Source organism: Anser brachyrhynchus, assembly GCF_964034855.1.
Source record: "Anser brachyrhynchus genome assembly, chromosome: 5".
NCBI classification, from domain to species: domain Eukaryota; kingdom Metazoa; phylum Chordata; class Aves; order Anseriformes; family Anatidae; genus Anser; species Anser brachyrhynchus.
Window position 1 is genome coordinate 47,328,968 of NC_137699.1, and position 24,074 is coordinate 47,353,041.

A 24,074-nucleotide genomic window follows, 5' to 3' on the forward strand; every position below is an offset into this window, starting at 1 on the left:
CATTCATACAAGGATGGCTATCTAAGTATTCTGAATGCCTTTATCAGCAACTGCAGAACTATTCTCTCTTTAAACCAGTAATAGCTGACTGCTTACCCAAAGCAGAATACCCCCAACAAGAAGGGCTGAACAACCCTGTTCCTAAAGCCCTCATGGCCCAAGAGCTAAAACGGTCTAAGAAATCATCTGTTTTATCCGTCTGTTAAAAACTAGACAAAAATATTAATTATGGTATCCTACAAGATAAATGAACGTTCTGGTTAGATATGAGAAAGGTGTTTCATCCTTTTAATTTTTTTTAAGAAAGGACTATCTTGATCTAAATGTTATTGACTCCAAGAAAGTATTTATGGCCACTATTATGGGGGAAATGACACTCATTTCACTTAACTTTATTCAAAGACTGGAGGCCCTGTGTCACATCTTGTCTCAGCCTTTTATCACAGTTCCCCAAGACTATTCTCATACATCCTGCTGATCATTCTGCCTTCTGGGAATGCAATTGCCTAGGCAATAACACCTATTCATGCTTGACCAACTTGATAATCTTATGTGGTTCAATGAGTGGCTGCAGATGAGGAGAGAGCATTTGATATTGTCTACCGCAACTTCTGTAAGGCTTCTGACACCACCTCCCATTGCACCCGCATAGAAAAGCTGATAACGTAAAAGATGGATGAGTAGACAGTGAGGTGGCCTGAAAATTATCTAACACCTGGGTCCAGAAGGTGGTAATTTGTGGTGTAAAGTCTAGTTTGAGGTCAGTGACTAGCGTTGTACCCCAGGGGTCAAAACTAATTTCAATCCTATTCAACATCTTCATTGATGGTCTGGATGATGGGCAGTGTGTAAAATCAGCAAGCTTGCTGATCACGGAAAACTGGAGAGTGGCTGATAAGCCAAAGGGTCATGATGCCATCCAGAGGGATCTCAAAAGGCTGGAAAAATGGGCTGACAGGAACCTCATAAAGTTCAACACAGACTTGGAAGTGCAAAGTCCTGCACATGGGGAGGAACAACCCCAGGCACCAGAACTTGCTGGGGGCCAACAGGCTAGGCACAACTGAAAAGAGCCTGTTCCCATCTTCTTTGCACCTCCCCTCAGGTATTTATGCACACTGATAAGAACCAGTCTGCAATTTCGCATAAAAGGACCTTGTCATCCTGATAGACACCAAGTTGAACATGAGCCAGCAATGGGCCTTTGCCATAAGGAAGGCTAATGGTATCCTAGGCTGCATTAGCAGGGGTGTTACCAGCAGGAGGAGTAAGGAGGAGATCCTTACTCTCTACTTGTCACTGGTGAGGCCATACCTTGAATACTGTGTCCAGTTCTGGGTCACCCAGTATAAGACTGACAGGGACATAGTGGGGAGAGACCACAGAATGGAGACCAAAGATAAAGGGACTGGAGCATCACTCCTATGAGAAAGTCTGAGAGAGCTGGGACTGTTCAGTCTGGAGAAGAATAAACTCAGGGGGGATCTCATCAGTGTGTACAAATTCCTAAAGGAAGACTATAAAGACTACAAAGCCAGGCTTTTTCCAGTGGTTCCCAGTGACAGGACAAGAGGCAATGGGCACAAACTGTAACAAAAGAGGTTCTATCTGAACATCAGGAAATACATTACTGCGAGGGTGACTGAGCACTGGCACAGGTTGTCCAATGAGGTCATGGAGTCTCTCTCCTTGGAGATCTTCAAAAAGCCATCTGGACATGGTCCTGGGCACATATTACATACATTCTACCAGAACAAGAAATTTTGCAGGGGTTCAAAGTCCTTTGTGCTATTTTAATTTTGTTTATGAGACTCGATTGTATTTACAGATCTGGGAACTAAAATTAAAATGACACAGAAAAGTCTATTTTGCTGGCAGAGAAGTCATTATTGTTGTGAGGGAAAGCAGTGTCTGGTGAGTATCTAGTTCAGTGTCAACGACCACAGACTGTGATTATCTGATCCAAGAGTATCTGAAATAAAATTCCACTTTAGAATGTATGAAATGCATGAATTCCTTTCCTCATTGGAAGCTTGTTTCCACCTTAGATTCAGAAATAGCAACAAATTGCTATGTCTACCTTTACTGTTAAAAGACTTAGAAGCGTTAAAAGAATTAGCATGTAACCTTAAATGCAGGTGTCTGCTTGGATTGACTGTAATTGAAACACCTAGGAGAGCACTTCTATTTTTCTCAGCAAATCATGTATTCACCAAGCTGGTCTCACACTGTGAGTTGCAGAAGACTGGTCTTTCTCCACATAGAACTGCAGAGGGAGGGACTTAAACAGATTCAAGCAGGGTTTTAGTATTGTTTCTTAAAGAGCAAGAAATAATTAACATGATGGGTGAAGCATACTCACCTGAAAAAAAAAAAAAAAAACAGTTCTTAAAAAGAAAAGATATGGGAGAATAAGAAATATGCTAGAGTTGCTGAAATGTGCTTGCCAGATGAGATACAGAGCCAAATTTATGCTGACTCTAAAGATTTAAGTAATCAGTCTTTATCTGCATGAACTAATGTCCTTATTCCATCAGCCTTAATGAAATGAGTATGACATCTTGGATGGTGAGGTCATAAGCAGACTGGAAGCAAGCAGACTTCACTCACAAAACTTCAAAATCATTATTCCACCATCTACATTAATTTCATGTTCTATTCTGTGTATATGCACTGCTGAAGAGGTTGCAGATATATTCTCTCATCTAATCCCTCTGCATTCAGGCATCTGCGTCTGAAGTCATACAAGGGATTGTAAGGCCATGGTTAACCTGCTGCTTTTGAAGCTAGGCTTGGTTTGAGGTTTCAGTTCCAGGAACCAACCCTGGTGCATTCCCATTCCATATGGGAAGGGCTCAAATCTGAGCTAGTGCAAATCCTGCTGGAGTTTCCTGGACTGGAGAGTTGATCTGCTCTGAGAACAGAGCCAGAGTTTAAGGCAATAGCTGTAGTGTGGTGGGGCTGTTAGGCAGACTGGGCTTAGGAAGCACTCCAGTTTCGTGTATATAGAACACCTGTACAGTCTAAATTGGTTTGCAGCAAGGGAATTCATATTCCAGTGACCCTAAATAATAGCAAGGAAGAGCAATAAATAAAACAGAGAAACTAAAGCAGACCCCTTCCCAGGGTAGAATAGGGAAGCAGAAAGAGAATTACCTGCAATGAACTTTTATATGTCAGATTTGCAAGTTTTAAATCACAAAAGAGAGAGAACAGTTTTAAAAAGTTCCTAAATCTTCTTTGATGTTCATCAGAGAATATTTTTACTCAGACAGTTTTTGTATATGTAGCTGTAGGCTTGCTTTCTAAATGTAATCTCCCTGGATAGAATCATTTGGGTTGGAAAAGAACTTCAGGAGAATTAAGTCCAAATTTCAACCTGACCTACTGAGTCCCGACAGTAAACCAAGTCCCTTAGTGACACATCCACACATTTCTCAAATACCTCCAGGGATGGGGACTCCACCACTTCCCTGGGTGAGGATTAAGCAGTCCAATGCTTAATCATTCTCTCCGTTAAGAAATTCTTGCTAACGTCCAATCTAAACCTCCTCTGGCACAACTTGATGCTGTTAATAAAGTTTCTATGGCAAGAGGTGAAGTCAAAAGGAGCACTGACATATTTAATGTGACAGCACTAGTGAGTTCCTCTCCTGCACAAAAAAGCTGCTGCCATTTAGATGTTTTCAGATCACTCATGCTCATCCAGCCCATGTTCAGGCAAGATAAGTTTGCTCTCAGTTCTATGTTGCATGTCATTTAGCATGCTACAATATTTCTCTACATTTTCCTATCTTGGTAGTAATTTTGAGTAATCATTACTTCAAGTCTACAAATACACTCTATTTGGTCTTTACATTCCAGTGCTGCAGTGAATACTACACAAATCATGCAAATGTTGAGGACTGTCAAGGACTGGGAAATAAAATAATGGCAGCAAAGCTACTTTTGTGGGAACACTAAGGTGTTGCTGTACAGGCAGCAAGATGTAGGCAAAAGCTGTAGCCATGTTGGAACGTCCATAGGAAAATAGATGAGGAGTACAATCTGGGATTGTTTATTATTATTATTATTCATTTTAAGTAAAAATTAATCACCTGCCAGACAAAGGTTTGCATGTCCTCATGCTTCCATTTACAATTCATTGCTCATTATTGTACATTTCCTGATTTAGGAGGGATTTTAACCCTGTTAAACAGTTCACTGTGTTGTTAAATTGGCAGTGAGCCACAAAAAATATCAGTTTTATGTCCCATAGCAAAATGAGTAAATAAATAAAAATATATCCCTTTCTAATTTGTGTCACTTGTAATCAAAAGACCAAATAAGAGAAATTTATTAGGGTAAACACTATATGTGGATGGAATTAATACTACATTCATTGGCCTTGTCTAAGAAATTCAATCATGGAAGATGTGCCTAAATTTGCAAAAGCAATTGTAATAAATGATTTAAGTTTTAATGCACCTGATCCAGGGGAAAATTAATTTATCCATAATAGAAAATAAAATAAAATAAAATAAAATAAAATAAAATAAAATAAAATAAAATAAATAAAATAAAATAAAAGTTTCATTATAATTCTATGCAAAGTAAAGAATGAATACTCCTGAAACGGAAGTAATTATGAATCATTTGAAGATAAGTTTAAATGAACTGTAATGGAATTTCTGTAAGAAAGGAAAGAAATTGACTGAGACTTCAATTCATTAGTGGACTGCATCTAAGATTTATGCATTAGAAATAAATACATTTCTCTGAAACAGGACTGTTTTTCTCCTGAAACAGATAAGAGCCTTTAAAACCTTTTCAAAAAACTAACAGTAAGGATTCTACCCGTCTGTTACTTATTACCATCATGAAACTAAAAGTATAATGGACTCAGTCAGGGATTAGGAGTCCATTGTCCCAAACACTGCACAAGTGTTTCATCCAGACACTCTGACACATAGTTCAGCACCTCAGATCATATAACATTGTATTTAGCAAAGCTCTGGATCCTAGCTTAATTTTGAATACGCATGCCAGTACACTCCCAATTCAGCATAGCAGAAGCCTAATTCCACTATGTCTAATTCCATTTCTATGTCTAATTCCATTTTGTTTCCTACGTTTTCACAGAAAGCGTACATAGCTATATGCCTTACAAAAAGAAATTCTTCCCTTCAGGTTCAAAGATATATATTTACATTTTTAAAACAGATGTAACTATTTAAGAGCTCAAGCAATCAGCACTAAAGCATATCAGATGGCTTAGAAATTAAAGTATATTCACTTTTCTTTCTGTCACAGTTATGCTATAACTACATAACTCAGAATAGCAATATAGTTAATGTGCATGATAATTATCATGATTACAATTAGTAGGACCCAAAGAGACATATAGCTCTAATCTTCTCAAATATTTCATGTTTAGTGCCTCTCCAAAAAGTACCTAAAATGACACTGCAGACTTTCATCTAATTCTTAAAACAATATTTTTATTGTTCTGATATTGTTTCTCCTTCTGAAATATATATTTTCATACATATGTTTACTTAACATCTCAAACAATTCAGTTTCTCGTTTGTAGAATATATTCATAGATTTAAAATAAAGCACAATTCTAGAAATCTTCACATCAATTAAATTTAACAAAAATAATTCCAATTATTACTCACTTCAATCTAATAAAAGTGGCATTCTATTTGATAGAAACAGCAACAAATAATTTCAATGAAGGTCCTAAACTTTCCCCAGAAGCTCTACCCTTTCATGGTCTTTTGCAATCTGCCATTAAAGTAACCCTTTTCAAATAAAATAAGAATGACTTCCAGAGACAACAGACCCATATGGAGATGGCTCAACCCTCCTTTCCCATATTTTGAGAGCAATCCAACTCCAACTGCTCCATTCATTTCATCCATGCCACAATTCACTGGGATTATGAAAAGAAAATCACTTCCACATTTGAAACCTTATCCACTAAAATTATTGACCAAAAGTCTCAGCTACTCCAGTATTTCAAATATTTTACTTCTTTGACTCAGATGTCACTTTATACTACATCAAGAATTCTTTGTTCTCTTTTAGACAGGACAGCTAATTCTAGGATATGAAGTCCTTTACAGCTGAACAGTCTTTTACAAAAACACCATCTATCATCCAGCCAATAACCTGTATATAAGCCAATATCCTATCCTTCAGAAATTTCCTCCCCAGTTTGTAATTTTATTTCCTTCAAAGACTGCTTGTTCACATAAAAGAGAATTGACTGAGCAATGGATATTCTACCTGGAGAAGGAAACTATTTTCCCTAATCACTCAACAGACCAAATAAAAATTTAGCTTTTCTAATGACTAATCCAAAGAAGGGGAAGGAGACGTAGCTACATGCAAACAAATAAATTCTAGCATGAAAGAAGAGACATATTAAGAAATAACTATATGCAACTTGTTGCAAATAGAAGTGACACTAAAAAAAGAAATTTACATGAGCATATTTATCCCACTAGAAAAAAAAAATATATATATACATCTATATATCACAACAATTACCATAAAAACTTAAGGGTACATATATAAAAACATTTCAGGCTGTACTAAGGAAAGCTTAGAGTTTGTCTCTGTAGCTGATGTAGCCATTGAAGCTTCACAAAATATATTTCCTAATGTGAGGGAACTAGTTTACAGTTTGGAGAGGTTTCTGTCTCCTGTAGCATATTTGTCATTTTCTTCACTCCTTCTTCATGGCTCACTTCTACTCTATCCATCCTCCAATATGGCTGATGGATCATCACAGTTCTTGTTGCTGTTCCTTATCAACTGTTAGTTAAATGTCACTGGGCCCTCACTGATTTATAGATACTTTAAATTATTGAAGCATTCTTTTACTTGCTTCTTATTAAGTCTGTTTCCTCATATTCCTGGACCCTCATTCACATTTATCTCACTTAGCTGACTCCCGTCTTCTTCTTTTTCTCTCTCTGTGTCAAAGACTGAAACAAAGTAGATGCTGAGAATGTCATCTATCTTCATGCGATCTATTATTTAGATTCTTCATTTTAAAGAGAGTGGATGAGTCAGGACATCTTTGATGGGATTAAACTTTCCCTGCTAGGTTGCTTGGTTGTCCATTATAGGTCAAGAGCAACTGTATGCTGACCTCTGTATAATGAGTGAGTCAGTGATTTCAGGTGTTCACAAAAAGATGACAGAGGAATAACTTCTATTATTATGTCACCAACTCAGATTTTACTCAGCTCAGGATGGTTCAAAAGCATTCTTCTGGGTCAAACCTCTCACAGAATTTGAATTTCTGACCATACCAAGATCAGCTAAATAAAAACCTGCAACACAAATGGAGCTAACAACATTTTCAAGAGGGGAGCCTCTTGCTAAATTGAAAAGGAACTTAAACAAAGTTGCAAAACACAATGAGGGGTATTCATCCAGCTATGAGTGGTTGAACTGATATTTTTCATGTTGTAGTTACTTTTTAAAAGATAAAGATTTTTATTTACAACTGCTGAAAATATGGAGTCTGACCTAACCCATTTGTACTAAATTTTATTGAAAGTATAAATAGTTCAGCTTGCAACACCATACAACACCACTGAAACTATCAATGAATGTGAAAGTCCTTTGTATACACAGAAGAACTCTACAAAGACCGTCAGATATCATTGGTCAGGTAATAGTACATAGACAGATGCTGTGAGACAGGAATGATCCTGTCTAACATGAGTAAAGCATTTTGCAGAAAAAAAATATTACTGAGCTTTCACAAGGGTAGAATCCAGAAACCTGTTCTCAAATCTGTTTTTATGTATACATCTATTTCTATAATAATGTTTTTCAGAAAACAGGCTGTTCTGAATTTTCAGCTAGATACTGGCCCTGCCAAAATTATAGTACTGAAATTTAAATATATTTAATCCATAACCATTATATTTAGTATCTTTGTATCCCATACACACAGCAACAGTACTCTCTTACTGTTATACTCTGCAGAGTAGAAGTAGACTTAACCATACTTCTGATTAAAAATACAAAACCATTTATCAAATTGATTTCTTAATCACAAACAAAAAATTGATGAATTTTCTGAGATGGATTAATCTTCACATGACCTTCACGAGTAACAATACAGCAGTTTCTTGGAAAACAATTAAAGTTTAAGTTTAATTTTTAAAAGTTTAAAAAACGTTTATCTTGCAATATTAACATTTTTCTCAGCTCTCTCACTTAGCAGATTCTGTTTTCTGACTTAAGATGCCAAAAGTGGTTTTTGGAATATTTTGAAACCTTTTCATTAAAACATTAAGAGATTATGAAAATGAAATCTGAGATCATAGAAAATGGCAATACAAAATTAAAATCTCCCCATCTGTCTCCTTCATTGTTTGATAAATTCACAATGCAAAATAGCTCTGTTGGGTTGAAGCATGTATATATAAAAATATGTCTACGTGCATAAATGGATATATGTATGTATTATGGTGTACATATATGTATAAAAAACTGGGACTGGTGTCCATTGGTTCACATTACATTAACAGACCCTCAGAATCAGCAGTAATGCACAATCTTTTTTTAAAGGAACTTGATGTTTGATCAACAGTTGCACATAGATTTTTTTTTTCCTCAGCTTTCAGTATGAAAACCTATTTATTCATCCATGTTAAATGAGATGTTTAAGACTGGATAGGAAAATGCATCTGATCTCAAGGTAGTTGGATGAAATGTAGATACATGATGCTGCAAGTGCATTCTATAACAGATAAATATAGAATAAGAAACAAATTTCATTTACTGAGAATGCACTGACTTCTGTAAGAGAAAAGCTGAACAGTATTTGGTCAATAGTTATAGCCAGATTACTAACACTAAAAATGAATATGATATAGGCAGTGGCAGAAATAAATATTTTTATCTATTTGAAATTATTCTGATCCTTACAGAAAAAAAATACAGAATTCCATATAGATTAACACAATATCACATCACTTCTTGTAATAAAAGACATAGACTTTAATTTAACTTGTTCCTAGATAGTGTTTAAGTATTAATCTTTTCTCAAAGTATGTCATAAACATCATTATCTTTATGACCATTCTCAAGGCAGGTAAACAGGGCACAGAAAGATTAGCTGCCAGAATCAGTCACCCAATGGCCATACGGTAGTAAAAGCTCCCTAGGTCTGCACTCTTCTCACTGAACAGTGCTCTTCCCTTAGAAGATCTCTTAGTTACATACCCATCAGTTTTAAAAATACAAGCAAGTCTGGTATTTAAACATGTATCTTACCGGAAAAAAAAAATAAAAAAAAAATCTCAAAATAGGAATGGAAATATACACAAAAGAAAGACTGGAGCAATGAATCTATCACCCATTATCACCCATGAAATGAAGTAATGCGTTTTTTGGTGGGTTTTTGTGTGTGTGTGTGTGTGTGTGTGTGTGTTAAGAAGGCAGCATTAGCACTTTTGGAGATGCAGCTACAAGACATTTCTCTCCTAGAATGTCAGTCTACAGTATTTGTTCTGCTTCACAGGATGTTATGATAACACCAGGATGATGTCTGCCCTGTTTGTCTCAGAAAGCAGTGAGGAGTGGAAGCTTTTTAATTACATCAGTCTTTGTAAAATTAGAACATTTTACAGGGTTTGAAGAAAATAAAAGGAGAAAGGAGAGAAACACAGTGGATAGGGTTTGTGTGGGATAAGAAGCAGTGGCATGGATAAGATGCAAAACTAAGACTGTGACAAGTTTTGATTGTCACAGTTCCCATGACAGTCTTTCTCCCATAATACTGCCCAGAATTCTAATTTAAAAAACTATATTCTTTTTAGCTAAAATTCTCCCTCCAGTTTCAGTTGGCTGGGACATTTTTCTTTCCTTCTGATGTGAACTGCATGCAGAGTTAAAATGAGCAGTGTTAAGCAGCTGTTCCATTTAATTCAAGGCAGGTTGCCATTGACAGATCATATTGCATTACACTGAGGGCCACTGAACTGAGAATCAGGGGTGAATAGCTGGAGTGAGTATCTAACCCCAGCGAATCAACAGCAAAACTTCTTTTTGTATCAGTTAGGGTAGGATTTGATAACTTTGACATTGCTATAGACTTTCAGCAAGTCACTGGACATTTCTATTTCCATTTCTTGCCTTTTCTACTTAATCCATCTTTTATGAAAACTGCTGCTTATATTATGATAATATAATACCTAATACAGCCAAGTCAGTCCTGATCTCAAACAACCATCAGGGTACTACTGGGTGGTGCATATTATATTTAATTACCAAGCCCACAGAAATGTTTAACATCATATGTACTTGCACACCATGACGCAGTGCATATCTTGTCAGAGTAGTAATTCCTCAGGGTTCTCAGTCCTGCTCTGGATCTGCAAAAAGGCAGACATGGTAGCAAGTTCCTACCAGTGGTTGCCTGAAGACCCCAAGAGAAGACCCCATCAGAAAAAAAAATGATCCAGAAAAAGCATTGATCCATAAGAGGTTTGTACTGCCAGAAGAAATAGGACAGAGCTCCATCTGTTTGGCTGCACCTGCCAAATGGAGAATGTCCTCTTTCTAAAGACTTTGCTTTTTGGCCAGAGAGCAAGCAGCATACCAAGAGGCAAACCATGCCGAATACAGCTGGATGATACAGCAAAATGGACAGCAGGTTGCTGAACACATGAGACTGCAAAGAAAAACATGAAGACAAAGGCTAGCCCCCACAGTCATTAGGCTACAGAAAAGGGCAAGCTACACAAGCAGACAATGGGCATATTTAGACCCTTATTGAGCTTTTATTATAGGTAGTAGAATCCTATTTCAGGGAACTGTAATCACCATTGAAATAAGCATGTAATCACAGAGGGACATGGCTAACTTGAGTGCTTGCCACTCCTTAAAATGATCTTATTTTTTTTCCCCGGTAAAAAAATAAAAATAAAAATATCAGGAATGTGAAGCTGAGTTACCTGAGCTGACTGTAAATGCGAAAGGGTTGTAAAACAAGACAGGCTTCAAATTATCCATTTCACAAATGATAAGGAGTTCTAAATTTACTGAACCTCAGGCATAAATGGAAGAGCAAGACACAATCTCTTAATTCCTGGTATCAGCAGAACAGTTTCAGTGACCATCCTGAGTTGAAAATGGGCAGAAAAAAAATTATATATATATATATATATATATAAAACCTAGTAGAAAAAGACAGGTGGTGAATGGAGCAGCACTATTTCATTTGATTTGAAGTCCAACAAACAGATTTACAATTTCTTTTTCCCCTTTCAGGCTTCTATTGCAGTTACTTCTGAAATTGACAGCCTAAAAAGTACATTCCAAATTAGTTTATATTGCTAATTTTATGCTTTATTTCTTACTCTTTGATTTTCCTCTTCACTCTTTAGCCATAAACCATTATCCCAGACTAAAATGTTTTAACTTCTTATAAGAACAATATAAGCATCCTTCAGCCTCACTATATTAACCTATTTGAAAGTATCTTGTATTTGCCTGCTTGTATTTGATAGTTGTTCCTATTTACCTCACTGCATATCTGTCTGGTATTTTTCTTCCTCAGTGTAAACCTGGTTTGTTATTTGTAAATTAGTTTGGTAAAAATACACATCATAAAATGTCAAAAGCTATGTTGATAGATATGGCACTAATGTAATTAATCAAGGAAAAATTTAAGCAAGTAAGATGGCATCACCAAAGATGAGCTTCAAAATCATCACCTACACAATAAATAAATAAAAAAATAAATAATAATAAAGTGGAATTTTCCAAAATACTATTTCAGCTATACTAAATCCATGTAGTGAACAGTCTCTGGTGCTGAAAACCTCATTTGATGTATGGAAGGTGGTTGAAGGGACATTCTTTCCCTTAGGCTATTATTTGAAGAAAAGCTGTAATAAAACTTCTTGCTTCCTGGTGTGCAAGTGAGCTCAGAATTACCCCAAGCATGGTATTTTGTCTTCCTTAGACACAAAGTTCACTGTACAGCTCTGTGAGAAATTAATTACTATGCAGAAAAACATCAGTAATGACATCCATATATAATATTCCATGTGGAATCTCAGATAGTGCTTAGGAGTTCATTTCATCTCTTGATCAGAAAGGGCTCCGTTTTTTGAATAGAAATTACAGGTGAAACTTATCTAAACCAAAATTACCCAGAATGGTTGAAGCACTGTGTTTGCTTGCACATAACATCATTTCAGAGAGTTCTCTGCCATGGAGGACTACATGGAGAGTTCTAGGAGTGATTACAGGAGGGCACAGCCAGATTTGTACAATCCCTTACACAGATTCAAGATAACTCCAAAATATTTGCCATTCTCCACCTGGAGCAGCTCAAAATTTTAAAATGGGATGGTTTGTTTTTCAGGTACCCCAAATATTAAGACTACTTAGTTCAATGCCAACTCAGCCATTCACAGGGAAAGGAGTTAGACTCCTTAGCAACTCCTACAACATGCGGATCTAAAATTACAGCATCCCAAATGTTCCTGTTGCTTGTATCTGCATTTTCCTTCAGTTAATTCCAGAGGTAAAGAAGCAGTTTAAAATTTCATCCCAGATGTAAGTTCTGTGTTTTTGGCTCAGCTGCACCTAAAGCTGTGAAAAACTCAATATTAAGGACAGCAAGCTCATTCAGAAAAGAACAGCAGTGCAAATTAATCTTTGTTTGGCTTGTGCCTTGCTTGTGTACCAGGAATACATGTTATTTAATTTGCACATTTGGTCTTCCAAAAATCCTAGACTTCTTTCTCAAAATTTTTGGAAATTTTTAAAATTAATTTGGCAACATTTTTCTAGTAAAGCTTCAAGAAGGAAAATATAACTATTTTCACACTTCTCTCAATGATCAGCAAAAGCCCAGAAGCATGAATCTACTGTAAGTAGATCACCAAGAAAAAGAAAAAAAAAAAAAAAAACCATGATTATCAAGCAGTGATTAAATCATGCATCTTCTTGTGCTACAAACTAGCTTTTTTGGCCTACTTTTGACATAGAAGATATCACAAGAAAAGCAAAGATTGAATCCCTTTTTCCTACCCATTTGGTATCTGAATGAGTCATCTCCTTTCCCAAATTCTGCATTCATCTAATATAAGATTCTTGGCCAATTATAGAGCTTTCTCTCACGAAAACTTTGGTGCAACTAACATTCTCATAGAGATATAAAGTTAAAAAGTCCTTGCAATGAAAAAAGAAAAAACACAACAGGCCTCAGGTAGATTTTTCCTAACTATTTTGAAGAATTACATTTATGTGAACACAGTGAACATGTATGTCAAAGAGGATAGATTAGCATCGTTATTTTCAATAATGCATAACTGCACCTTCAGCTTTATCCACTTTTCCCAAGCAGTTTACATAGTGCTTTTTATTTCACAGATGCATCACCCACTGCTATATGTATCCTAATGCTCATTGAGCAGAGATGTCTACATGGGATATTTAATATACAAAATAAAACATACAAATATAATGCTGCGTGAAAAAAAAAAAAAAATCTTAAATGTGCATTACTTTTCAGTATGGAACAATCGTCCAGGAGTGTTCAAAACTGACTTCCTCACAAGAACTGTTTTAATTTTTGCCTTGAAAACTCTATACAATAAATTTTTAGCAGAGTCTATTTGAAAGAATGCTGGTGTGCAAAACCTACATTTAATGTGGAAACATGAAATAGGAGAAAAAAGAAACAGCATTTTCTAACAGCACGGTTCCGGTTTGTCCAGAAAACAAAAATAAAAACAAACGAACAAAATTAACTATTTAGAAAATCTCATTGGGAGAGCTTACCAATGTAATTCTTAATTCCAGGTGTTTGGGACAAAACAGTCTTCTCCTAGGTTTCATGGAATTAATCAAACTACCTAGAATGTCTCATCTAGTAAGGATTTTCCATTTATAACTGTCTAGAAATGACACATTGTCTGGAAATGACAAGCATCTGAGGAGTTCTGGCATGGAGGACGTGTCATTCTTACAGTATACAATGGTATATTCCAATCCACTGCTGTTAATCACTATATCTTTTCTTTTTTGACCGACCATCGAGGAATAATCTATAAATATGCAAGACAGGTTTTAAGAACATACTACAGTTATTCCATCTACATGATTTACTTGGGAACATTTTAATATCTGCCTGCAAAATTCTTGCAAGCCCTCCATATTAAAATTCTGCTTACAGAGCGTTAATGGACAGGTATTAAAACATTAAAATAATTAAGTCATTGATACAATTCAGTGGAGTCAAAAGGTTTCCTTAAATTGCTTTATAATTTAGAGCAGGAACTTCATTAATCAGAAACAAATGAATGTAAGATCCATCAAAGAGAATGTTATGGTGGGAGCAGTAATTTATTGTGACAGATCTTTATTCTCTGCTAGATACTTTGCCTAAATAAAATGTTATCACTGTACTTGAGCAGCAGCAAAAGAAATAATGCAGGAAAACTTGGCAGCAACCTGTTTGACACAGAAATTCACAGGTCTATTCCTAGATGGTCGGGATCCTTGCACTATGTTCAGGATTCATACATTCAGTTTCAAATACAAGTACAAACTTGCAGTTAAACCAACAGTGCAGGGACTTGTCATTATTCACAAAAGCTAGCTTTTCATCTGATCCCAAAAAAACTTATATTTTGAGAGCCAAAGGTAATTGCAGAAGGCTGGTCAGGCGTTTTGCATATGTGGCCAATATTCACTACATTCCTTTCACTTACTGAAATAATATATCACATTTATCAGGTTTATGAACTTTCAAACATGCAAAAAGGAAAGATTAAGAACATATCAAATCTGAACTACATTTAGTAATATTTGATTAAGGATCAACACATGTAAAAATTAGATGAAGTTTCTACAACTGAAATAGAATTTAGCCTTTAATTTAATAATTCAACTAATTTAATGTGAAGAATAATTACTATTGGAATTTCATAAACAGGTCTAAAAAGATGGCTGTCTCATTGGTCATAGACCTTAATGAGCACTTTGTAGCAAAGTCAAAATCAGATCTAGGAGCTCACACAGATTAATTTTTTATTTTTTTTTTGCCACAGACCAAGATAGCAGGTAGAATCTAAATCTTTGGAGAGTAATTCCTCTTAAATAAACATGAGCTCTGAATTGACATTACATACAATTACTCCCTTATAATATCTCCATTTACATCTTTCTTTCCCTTCCTTCTCAAGAAAAGAGGACAAGTTGTAGGGCTTTAATTAACAGTGTATTCAGTACCTGTGACATGGTCCAAAATCATACATTTTCAAAATCATAGAATGGTAATATTATTACTACATCAATCAAATTGAAAGGTAGATCTCTCTGCCTGGAAAATCTGCCCTTCCAGCAAATCAAAAGTGTAACAACAGCTACCTTTTTTTTCTTTTTTTTTTTTTTTGAGGGGGGGCGAGATGTTCCTTTCATTTTATTTTTTTTTTTGAACAGTTGTCTTGCCTAGTATGCAAAAGTTTAATATCAACTATTTGTCTCTACAAGACTGTTTCTTACATTTCACATTCTGAATTTCTTTTTGACTTGCCTATGACTGCTGCTCTATTATGTTAAATTGCTTATGATTCTTGCATATGATGCTTTGTTTCAAAACCAGTGATCTTGTTCAGGAATAGCTGCTTTACTTCACACTTGAATCTGGCATATATGCTTTGCATCCCCTCATTTTCAGCATGGCACCAGAGCCTACACAGCTCATGGACAATACAATTTGCAATGGGTTGTAGAGCTTCGGCAAACATTAAGTTCTAATGTAAGATCTTTAAATTCCCAATGTTTTGAAGTATGATTAAATCTACAGAAAACAGAGTTCACAAGAAAAACTCAGTGTGCATGGATATCTCAAACATCTCTCAAAGGTGCAAGATGAGTTAACCCAGTATTTTGTTCAGTACAATGGTTATTTATGACAAAAACAGAAGTAAAATGGCAGGAATGAAAAGGAAAATGAAAAGGGAAAGGAAGAGGAAGAGGAAGCAGAAAAAAGAGCTGGTAATGTGGTTAAAAATACCTGACTCATGCCATCATTCTTAGCTGTAGTCTAGCAATGCCAGCATTTTAGTTTTAATACTAAATTTAGCATCAAAGCTCTTTGAAGTTTATACAGCACCAAAATAAACTGTTAGCAAACTGAGAAGATGGAATTGAAATACACAGCCAGGAGTTAAAAAAAACAGTAAACACAATGTGCATCATCTATTGCCCAACAACTTACAGGTGCATACAAGGAAAAGTACAGCAAGTAAATATCCACCTACTTAACCAGTTTATTTGGAAGAGATATTTTTTTCCCTTCTAATTTTCAAAAAGATATCACAGAATATTTTTCCCTAAGATGTTTTTTAAAATATTGTTTTTTTCTTGCAACAACCATCTCTTCACAGCAACAGCTACCACACTTCGGGAAAAAACACCCCACAGATGGCTAAAACAGTCACTTATTTCATAATGCAGTTAAACACTACATGTACTGAATACAGCAATAAAAGCAAGCCCTAATCCTCCAGAGATTTATTCCTTGTTTTTAAGTATAAGAATATGTGAGCCATCCTAATTAACTCATTAAGATGTCCACTTTAAGGTAATTGAGACTATACTGTACATTAAAAATTAGAAACCTACTTAAGTTTTTCCATGTTTAAGTAATATGGTATTTTGCACTTATTAAAAATGAAATATGCATATATATATATCTTAAAAGAATTCAGTATATAGCAAAAGGTAATTTTCTGTGTGTGACTGTCCATCCAGACCTGATACCACATGCAAACAGATGGAGAAACAAACATACATTTATTTATTTATTAGCTATTTCATTAGGATGTTAGCAGTAAACTAAGAATGAGCAAAAAATGCAACCCACCCTCCACAACTTCTTTTGTTAGTTTCAGCCTCTGGATGCATTTTAGAAGAAGGCATTGTAGGTCATCTTTACCTAGGATTGCATTTGTACTTTGTTTTTACACAGCTAGCATGGTAGGACTTTATTCACTGAAATGAGAACATGGATGACAAGAGTCCATAAAGAAAATGTTTCAAAGTTAAAAATAATTTCATTCCTTTTTGGATAGGCATTTTCATGCCAGGTTCTCAGAATAACTTTGTTATCACCATCACTTATTTTGTATAAACTAGACTGGTATAAGCCTCTACAGTAAAGAGAAGAAAACTGTCATTGCCACAGTAAATAAAGTACCCATATTTTAGAAACTCTACATTGTATCTTACTATTTTATCAGTGCCATCGTGAGTACAGTATTCACATATCACCTGAGCCCACTGCCCTTTGTGCTGTAAACCCATCACAGAACTTGCTATCAGAAGCACATTTAACATCATCTGATTATCCAAACTGAAGATCTGGACATTTACCTGTCTTTTGTACAACCCTCAGAAGCAGGGAAGATCAGATTGTTCTACAGACACTGAACAACAACTTACAGATTGCAGTGGGACTCCTGATTCAGTAAAATCCTCACCCTGAAGTGGCATACAAAAAAGAAATGTCATGCCAATGAGGCAGAAACTGATGCAGTCATCTCTTCTGGTGACATGTGCTGGTTTCCTTCCTGAAGTAGCTATTAACCAGAACAAAAGTTAACGTCTGTTAGTTTTTAGGCATGAGGCATAAGAGGCATAGATAACGGATAGCATGTTCCTATAAATAAAACAGTCTGATTCAAGAGGCAATTAGATAATTAATTTTCACTATTGTGTATACAGTAGTAGCCTTGTGGGTTAGCTTGCTCTGTATGGCTCAAAAGCTTCTTTTTCTGCCACTTCATAGGAGGGTAATTTTGACTTTAGCGTTCTCCTGTGTTTTCCTGACTAGGTACACTCCCACTTGTTAATACTGGAGTTGTTACCACACTTTGAGTGAGGAAGATGCTTTTTGGAAAGGATAAAGATTTTTTAATTCTTTGTTACTGATTCTGCTTTAAAAGTAAGACCTGGCTGCCCAAGATGATGCCTCTTTCTGTGTTCCCTGAGTTCACTTGCCTGAGGCACATTCTTGCCAGGTATTGTAGAGTCAGGACTTCTCTGGGCAGAAAACAGGTCATTCTCAGCAAAGATAGAAAATTCTATTCCAGATTTATACAGAGAAGGACTTAGCTACACAGGTTCACATAGCCCAGGTATCATCTGTCTGAACTGGGGGAACAGAGGCTGAATAGAGTTTTTGGCAGGCAAGTTCTTTTGACTAATTGTTTAGAAAAAGCCACAAAATGTTACCTTCCTTGTCCAATGGGTGAAGAAGAATCTCAACCAGAATCACAGCAGGTGGGGCTCTGGAAGAACTTTCTCTTCTCCGGTTTATTCCCTGGAATAATGATTAATATTACGAGTAATAAATTCCGTAGTTATCCCACTCTCCTACAGTGTCCACCATTTTTGATAACTGACTTCATGAGCAATCACTTTTGCTCTTTATTTGACCTATGTCCACAACACCTCTGTTTGGGAGCTGCTGAAAATTCTAAAAAGCACCATTACAACCCCTCCATGTACACCCTCCAGCTCCATAGCAGATGGTCCCAAAACAAGGCTGTGAACCAAAGCCACAATAGGAACATTACTGGCTTAGGGTTTTTTCAGTGAACTTATTTACAATAAGCAGCTGTAACACATCCGTGTGAAGGATCCAGGCCACTACTGACTTGCCACTCCTCTTTCATACATACAACATCACACCGAGGCACAGAATGGCTCTCAAGCCACTCTGAATGATGCTTTGTGAGACAGGATCTCATGTCCTGAGGAGAATGCATTCCTGGCTCTCAGGTGTGGTCCTGTGGATGCCTCTTCAAGCACAGCAGCTGGACTGTGACTATTTAAACTAATGATCCTGATCGTTTTGCAGCAGTAACCTGTCCTGCTATGTCCTTGTGCCATCTGCAAACACTACCATCGATTTTATGATTGTCATCCACATCTTTAATAAAATGATTACCTTGCTCTCTGCTTCCATTTTATTGTCCTAGCATTGACCGCATTGACCTTCATCTCAAGGTGCTGGAGTTGGTAAGGATACCTGTCACAAAGCCAGAGACAGCGAACGTGGCCTGTTAACCCTTGGTTACATCACTAGTTTAGAGCACTTACTGATCTCTTTGGTAGGACTGTTTCCACGTTGACTTGTACTCTGCTAAGCTGCATGGTGCTGCCAAGGCACCAACTTAAAACTGAATGAACCTGGCCTAGACCCATGTGGATGCTTTGACCAGCCCCAGTCTCTCATGGCAAAGACCAGGAGTTTTTCTAGCAAGACTGACTTTCCATGCCAAAAGCCATTAATTACAGTGTTTCGCCAACACTTAGCTGTAGAAAATCAAATTATTCTTCTCATCATTTGATATGGGTTTCTGGCTTTCCTTTCTCAAATGCTCACAGTGATTTTGTAATCCCCCAGTCACTTGGGATTTTCCAAGTTTTCAAGACATTCTAAATCTCACCATTCACGACTCAGCCAGCTTTCCAGCTAGTTCCCTTGGGAGCCCCAGGCTGAGGCTTCCCAGCATGCCGATTCAAAAATATTCAGTGTTATCAGACATCCTGCCTGCACCCTCCTCAGTGGAAAGTGACAGTTTCTCCACGGACACCCAGCCAGGCTGGAGCAATACATGGATGAACACTGCCAGATTTGCAAAGAAAAGCTTCCCAGAAAGGTGCATACAACCTTTGACTCTACATTCCAGTTTGCTGATTCAGTATTCTTTAAATTAATGTAAAATAATGAATAAACTCTTGTATTCTGAAGGGAATATTCTATTGTGAAGAGAACAGAAAGACACTGATGCAAATGCCACGCTACTTCGCTCGAAACAGGAAGGGGTTGCTGGTATAAGAACTTGAACAAATTTGTGAGATAATGATCTCAAGTATAAAGATGAAATGTTACAACCAGATACTAGGAGGCTACCGCACCTCAGTTTACCTTGGTACAAGCATTCTTACAAGGAGAGATTTTGTTAATCCATAATTCCTGCTCTTTTATTGCTACCTGCTGGTTAGAACAGTTCATCACACTACTCTGTTACTATGCTACTTGTTACTATTTTCCCTGACTAAACTCAAAGTCTCAATGTTCATTTTAAAGTAGAAGTAATCCCTTCACATGAAGAACTTCTGAAAAATCCTAATGCCTCAGGGAATTTTATGCTATCAGATTCAGAGAGACAAGTTTTTTTTGAGAAACAAGATGAAGCTTGAAATGCATTGCTTCATCATCTTCAAAATGGAGCATGAAATTAATTTCTGACATCAAGCATTTCTCATATTAACTCTAAGATACAAAGAATAAGGTAGAAGCAGAAAAAGAAAAGAAGTAAAGATAAAACATTGACGATGGCAAGAAGAAAAGAAAGTGCAAGAAACAAAAATTTGGAAAACTTAAATTTACAAGATAAATTTGGAAAAGACATCTAATACCCTCAAAGAAGTAAAATCAAATAATTGCCCTTTTATGATATTTTCCCCTTTTTTTAATCCTCCTAGACATGACCAAGAGAGACAGGCTTTCTTGTCAGCCTGGCAAAATCATCCGTTACTAGCTATATGCTGGTTCCAGCTCTACCACTAATCTGCCCTTCAGTTCTATCCCAAAAGCCATTAAGAACACAATTAATCTGCATCACCCAACTCTGCAAACAGATAGAGCCATAACTGTCGCGTTTCCAAATGAAGACAATTTGAGATAAAGGGATGCAGCATGACTTGTTTTGAAACAAGTGTGTATGTGTTTAGAGCAAAGAAAGGGAAGAAAGATGTGACTGAACACTGCCTGGGAGCATATACAGTAAAGGAAGGAGTCAACGAAGAGACCAGGTCAGGGAGTATGTATTGGCAAACATCATTTCCACCTTCTTTGAAAAGCAAACTTTTCAGAATAAAAAAGGACTAGAAATAATGATTACATTACACACAAGTATTTCAGATAGTCTTCACACAAGTCTGGCTCTTAAGCATTGTAAAATTTCCCCTTAAGCCACAGAAAAGAGTGCCATGTACACCTCTCTTCCAGTCCCATTTCTCTCCATTAGTATGGGAGAGACAGCCTATAACAGAAGCGAAAACATTATACTAATGACACTTAAGGAAATAGTTATAAGACTTTCCAGTAGCAGTGTGACAAGAACCTTCTTTAAACATTTAGGTCTTCTATATTTTTAGAATATCTTTGATTTGTTTATATTCCATTTACTTGTTAATGACCTAGAAATATAACATATATATATATTATATAATGCTGTACATATAGTATCTAACACTGCATTACAGTACTTTTATTTTTTAAGCCTTTCTTTGAATTCCTTATTTTAATCTTGTGTCTAGGGACCAAGAAAGCTGACGTGCCTTTCTTAGTAGTAATGTACCAAGAAACTGCCTGGATCTAAAGAAATGAAAAGCATTCTTCTACAATCTAATTTAAGTAGGTGTGATAGAACATGCATATTTTAAGGCAATAAAAAATTAGTAACAGAGACAATCAGCTGCTTTTGCCATGACAATAGCTTCCTTATTTACAGTTTTAATAATGAACCGTGATGGAACGATACTTCTATTTCTACAACACCAAATAAAATTCCCTGAAGAGCTAATCCTATAAAACAATAATTGCTTGTTCAAGTTAGAAATTTAGATTCTCAATACTTCTAAAGAAAGTCAATCACTTGGAAGTTAAGCATGGTCATAAGAGACTGAACTGGGAATGAACTACAGCAGCTCTATTACTTGTTAATATATGTGCAGAATTGTGCCTCAGATTATGATGCATCTGTTTTCCAATAACATCCAGTTTTCAACATAGAGCTTTGTTGAAAAAGAAATTCATTATATGGCAGATTTTGATATTTCACAATTTGATTTTTTCCCCATAAGCTTAAACCACTTGTCAGCATAACTGACAGGGAAGTTATAGGAGGAATTGTTAACAAAACCTGACTAGTTCTCTCTTGTATTTAGAGTGAAGTAGAAGGCTGTATCCAGTTCATATGATGTTGTGGACAGCACAAAACAATTGCTATTTGTAACTGGTTTTGATAGGAAGAATTTCTGCCTGGCCGAGAAGGACCTGGGAATACTGGTTGATAGGCAGCTGAATGTGAGCCAGCAGTGTGCTCAGGTGGCCAGGAGGGCCAACGGCATCCTGGCTAGTATAAGAAGCAGTGTGGCCAGCAGGTCTAGGGAGGTGATTGTCCCCCTGTACTCGGCTCTGGTGAGGCCGCACCTCGAGTACTGTGTTCAGTTTTGGGCCCCTCGCTACAAGAAGGACATGGAGGTGCTCGAGAGAGTCCAGAGAAGGGCAACGAAGCTGGTGAGGGGTCTGGAGAACAAGTCTTACGAGGAGCGGCTGAGGAAGCTGGGGTTGTTTAGCCTGGAGAAGAGGAGGCTCAGGGGAGACCTCATCGCTCTCTATAGGTACCTTAAAAGAGGCTGTAGAGAGGTGGGGGTTGGTCTATTCTCCCACGTGCCTGGTGACAGGACGAGGGGGAATGGGCTAAAGTTGCGCCAGGGGAGGTTTAGGTTGGATGTTAGTAAGAACTTCTTTACTGAAAGGGTTGTTAGGCACTGGAATGGACTGCCCAGGGAGGTGGTTGAGTCGCCATCCCTGGAGGTCTTTAAAAGACATTTAGATGTAGCCCTTAGTGATATGGTTTAGTGGAGGTCTTGTTAGCGTTAGGACAGAGGTTGGACTAGATGATCTTGGAGGTCTCTTCCAACCTAGACAATTCTGTGATTCTGTGATTGTGTGATTCTGTGAAAATATGAATTTTTGCACTAAGCATGCAAAATTGGTTTTGGATAATTTCTCATCAACAGATGCATTGGTTGTAAATGAAGAGCTTACTATGCCACTAATTTTATTTTAAGAAATTCTGGAAAACGGAGGCAGTTCCAAAGAACTGGAGGAGTGCCATCTTTTAAAGGTGTAGGAATATTAATAAGCAATGAATACCAGTTGGTGTCTCACAGAAATATGTCCAATAAGACAGTGGTGACTTCTGCTAAGGATTACTGAACAAAGAATTACAAAATGAGTATTACTGCTTTGATTGCTAATATCCAATTTGTTGACATGCAGATTTCTACAAGCCACTTGATTTAACACAAGATAAATCTTTATTTAAAAATTAACGTTATAGATTTAACAGAATATCTATTAAAATGGATTGAATACTAACTCACTGACAGATTTTAAGAACCTATTAATGGGAAGATATTGATGAATGGAAACATTTCAAGCATGACCTTACAGGCTATATCTGTACCATGTGAACTTCTGTGTTTACACTGAAACATGCATATTGCACTGTTAACACAAGTTCATCCACCCCGATTCCTCTGTAATTTTTTTTTTCTTTTTGCAGGATCCCACTCCATCCCTTCATCTATCTCACATGACTCTGTGCCTCAACCCCAGATCCTTTTTTGCATATGTATTCCCAGTCATGTTGCTTTCTGCTATTGTGTTCAGTGAAGCATTTTATTGGCCCTCTGCACCCCTGAGAAAGGATTAGATGAAGAAGGCAGTGATCTGAGCAACCCTAAATCCATCTTCAGCAATGGAGGAAGTTACAGCCATCCTCAATTCACTTTGATGTCAAATTAGTCTACAGCAGCTGCAAAGTCTCCTTTTTTAGAAGGTACTATGCTGGAGAAAGTATGCTACAAGTTATTGCTGAGACCATATTAATCTTCAGATATAGGATAAGAAAAAGAGAATGAAAATGTTCTCTGCATAAAGAATATCCCTTCCAAAACATGTACTGTAATCTGATACTTTTCTTGCAGCAGTAACACTCTTGCTACAAGGCATTTGTTCAAGTGCACATCACTCCCTGTTTTCATGCATCACTAGGTGATCAGTTTGATAATGAGGTAATTATCACCATAATTCTGAATGAGAAATATTCCAGAGTGGTATGTACCACAGATACCTCTCATGCCCTCAGCAAGTCTGCATGACACCATCTAGTTCTGTAGTCATTGTAGATTAAATTCATATTTCCTTCAATGTCCATCTTTGAGGTCCT

General features: G+C 36.7%; 1 protein-coding gene across 18 annotated transcripts in view; it reads right to left on the minus strand.

The window, feature by feature from the left end:
• Window positions 1-24,074, minus strand: part of LOC308196010 (uncharacterized protein) — a 380,840-nt gene that overhangs the window by 182,334 nt on the left and 174,432 nt on the right. For all 18 annotated transcript variants that reach the window (XR_013952022.1, XR_013952023.1, XR_013952024.1 and 15 more), the window contains 2 exons: window positions 18,274-18,361; window positions 17,482-17,618 (listed from right to left, as the gene is read on the minus strand). Coding sequence is in view for 15 of the 18 variants with exons in the window: in XM_080594382.1 (XP_080450508.1) it covers window positions 17,482-17,618; window positions 18,274-18,361 (225 nt within the window). In the remaining 3 variants the exon portion in view is untranslated. The remainder of the gene's footprint in view (window positions 1-17,481; window positions 17,619-18,273; window positions 18,362-24,074) is intronic.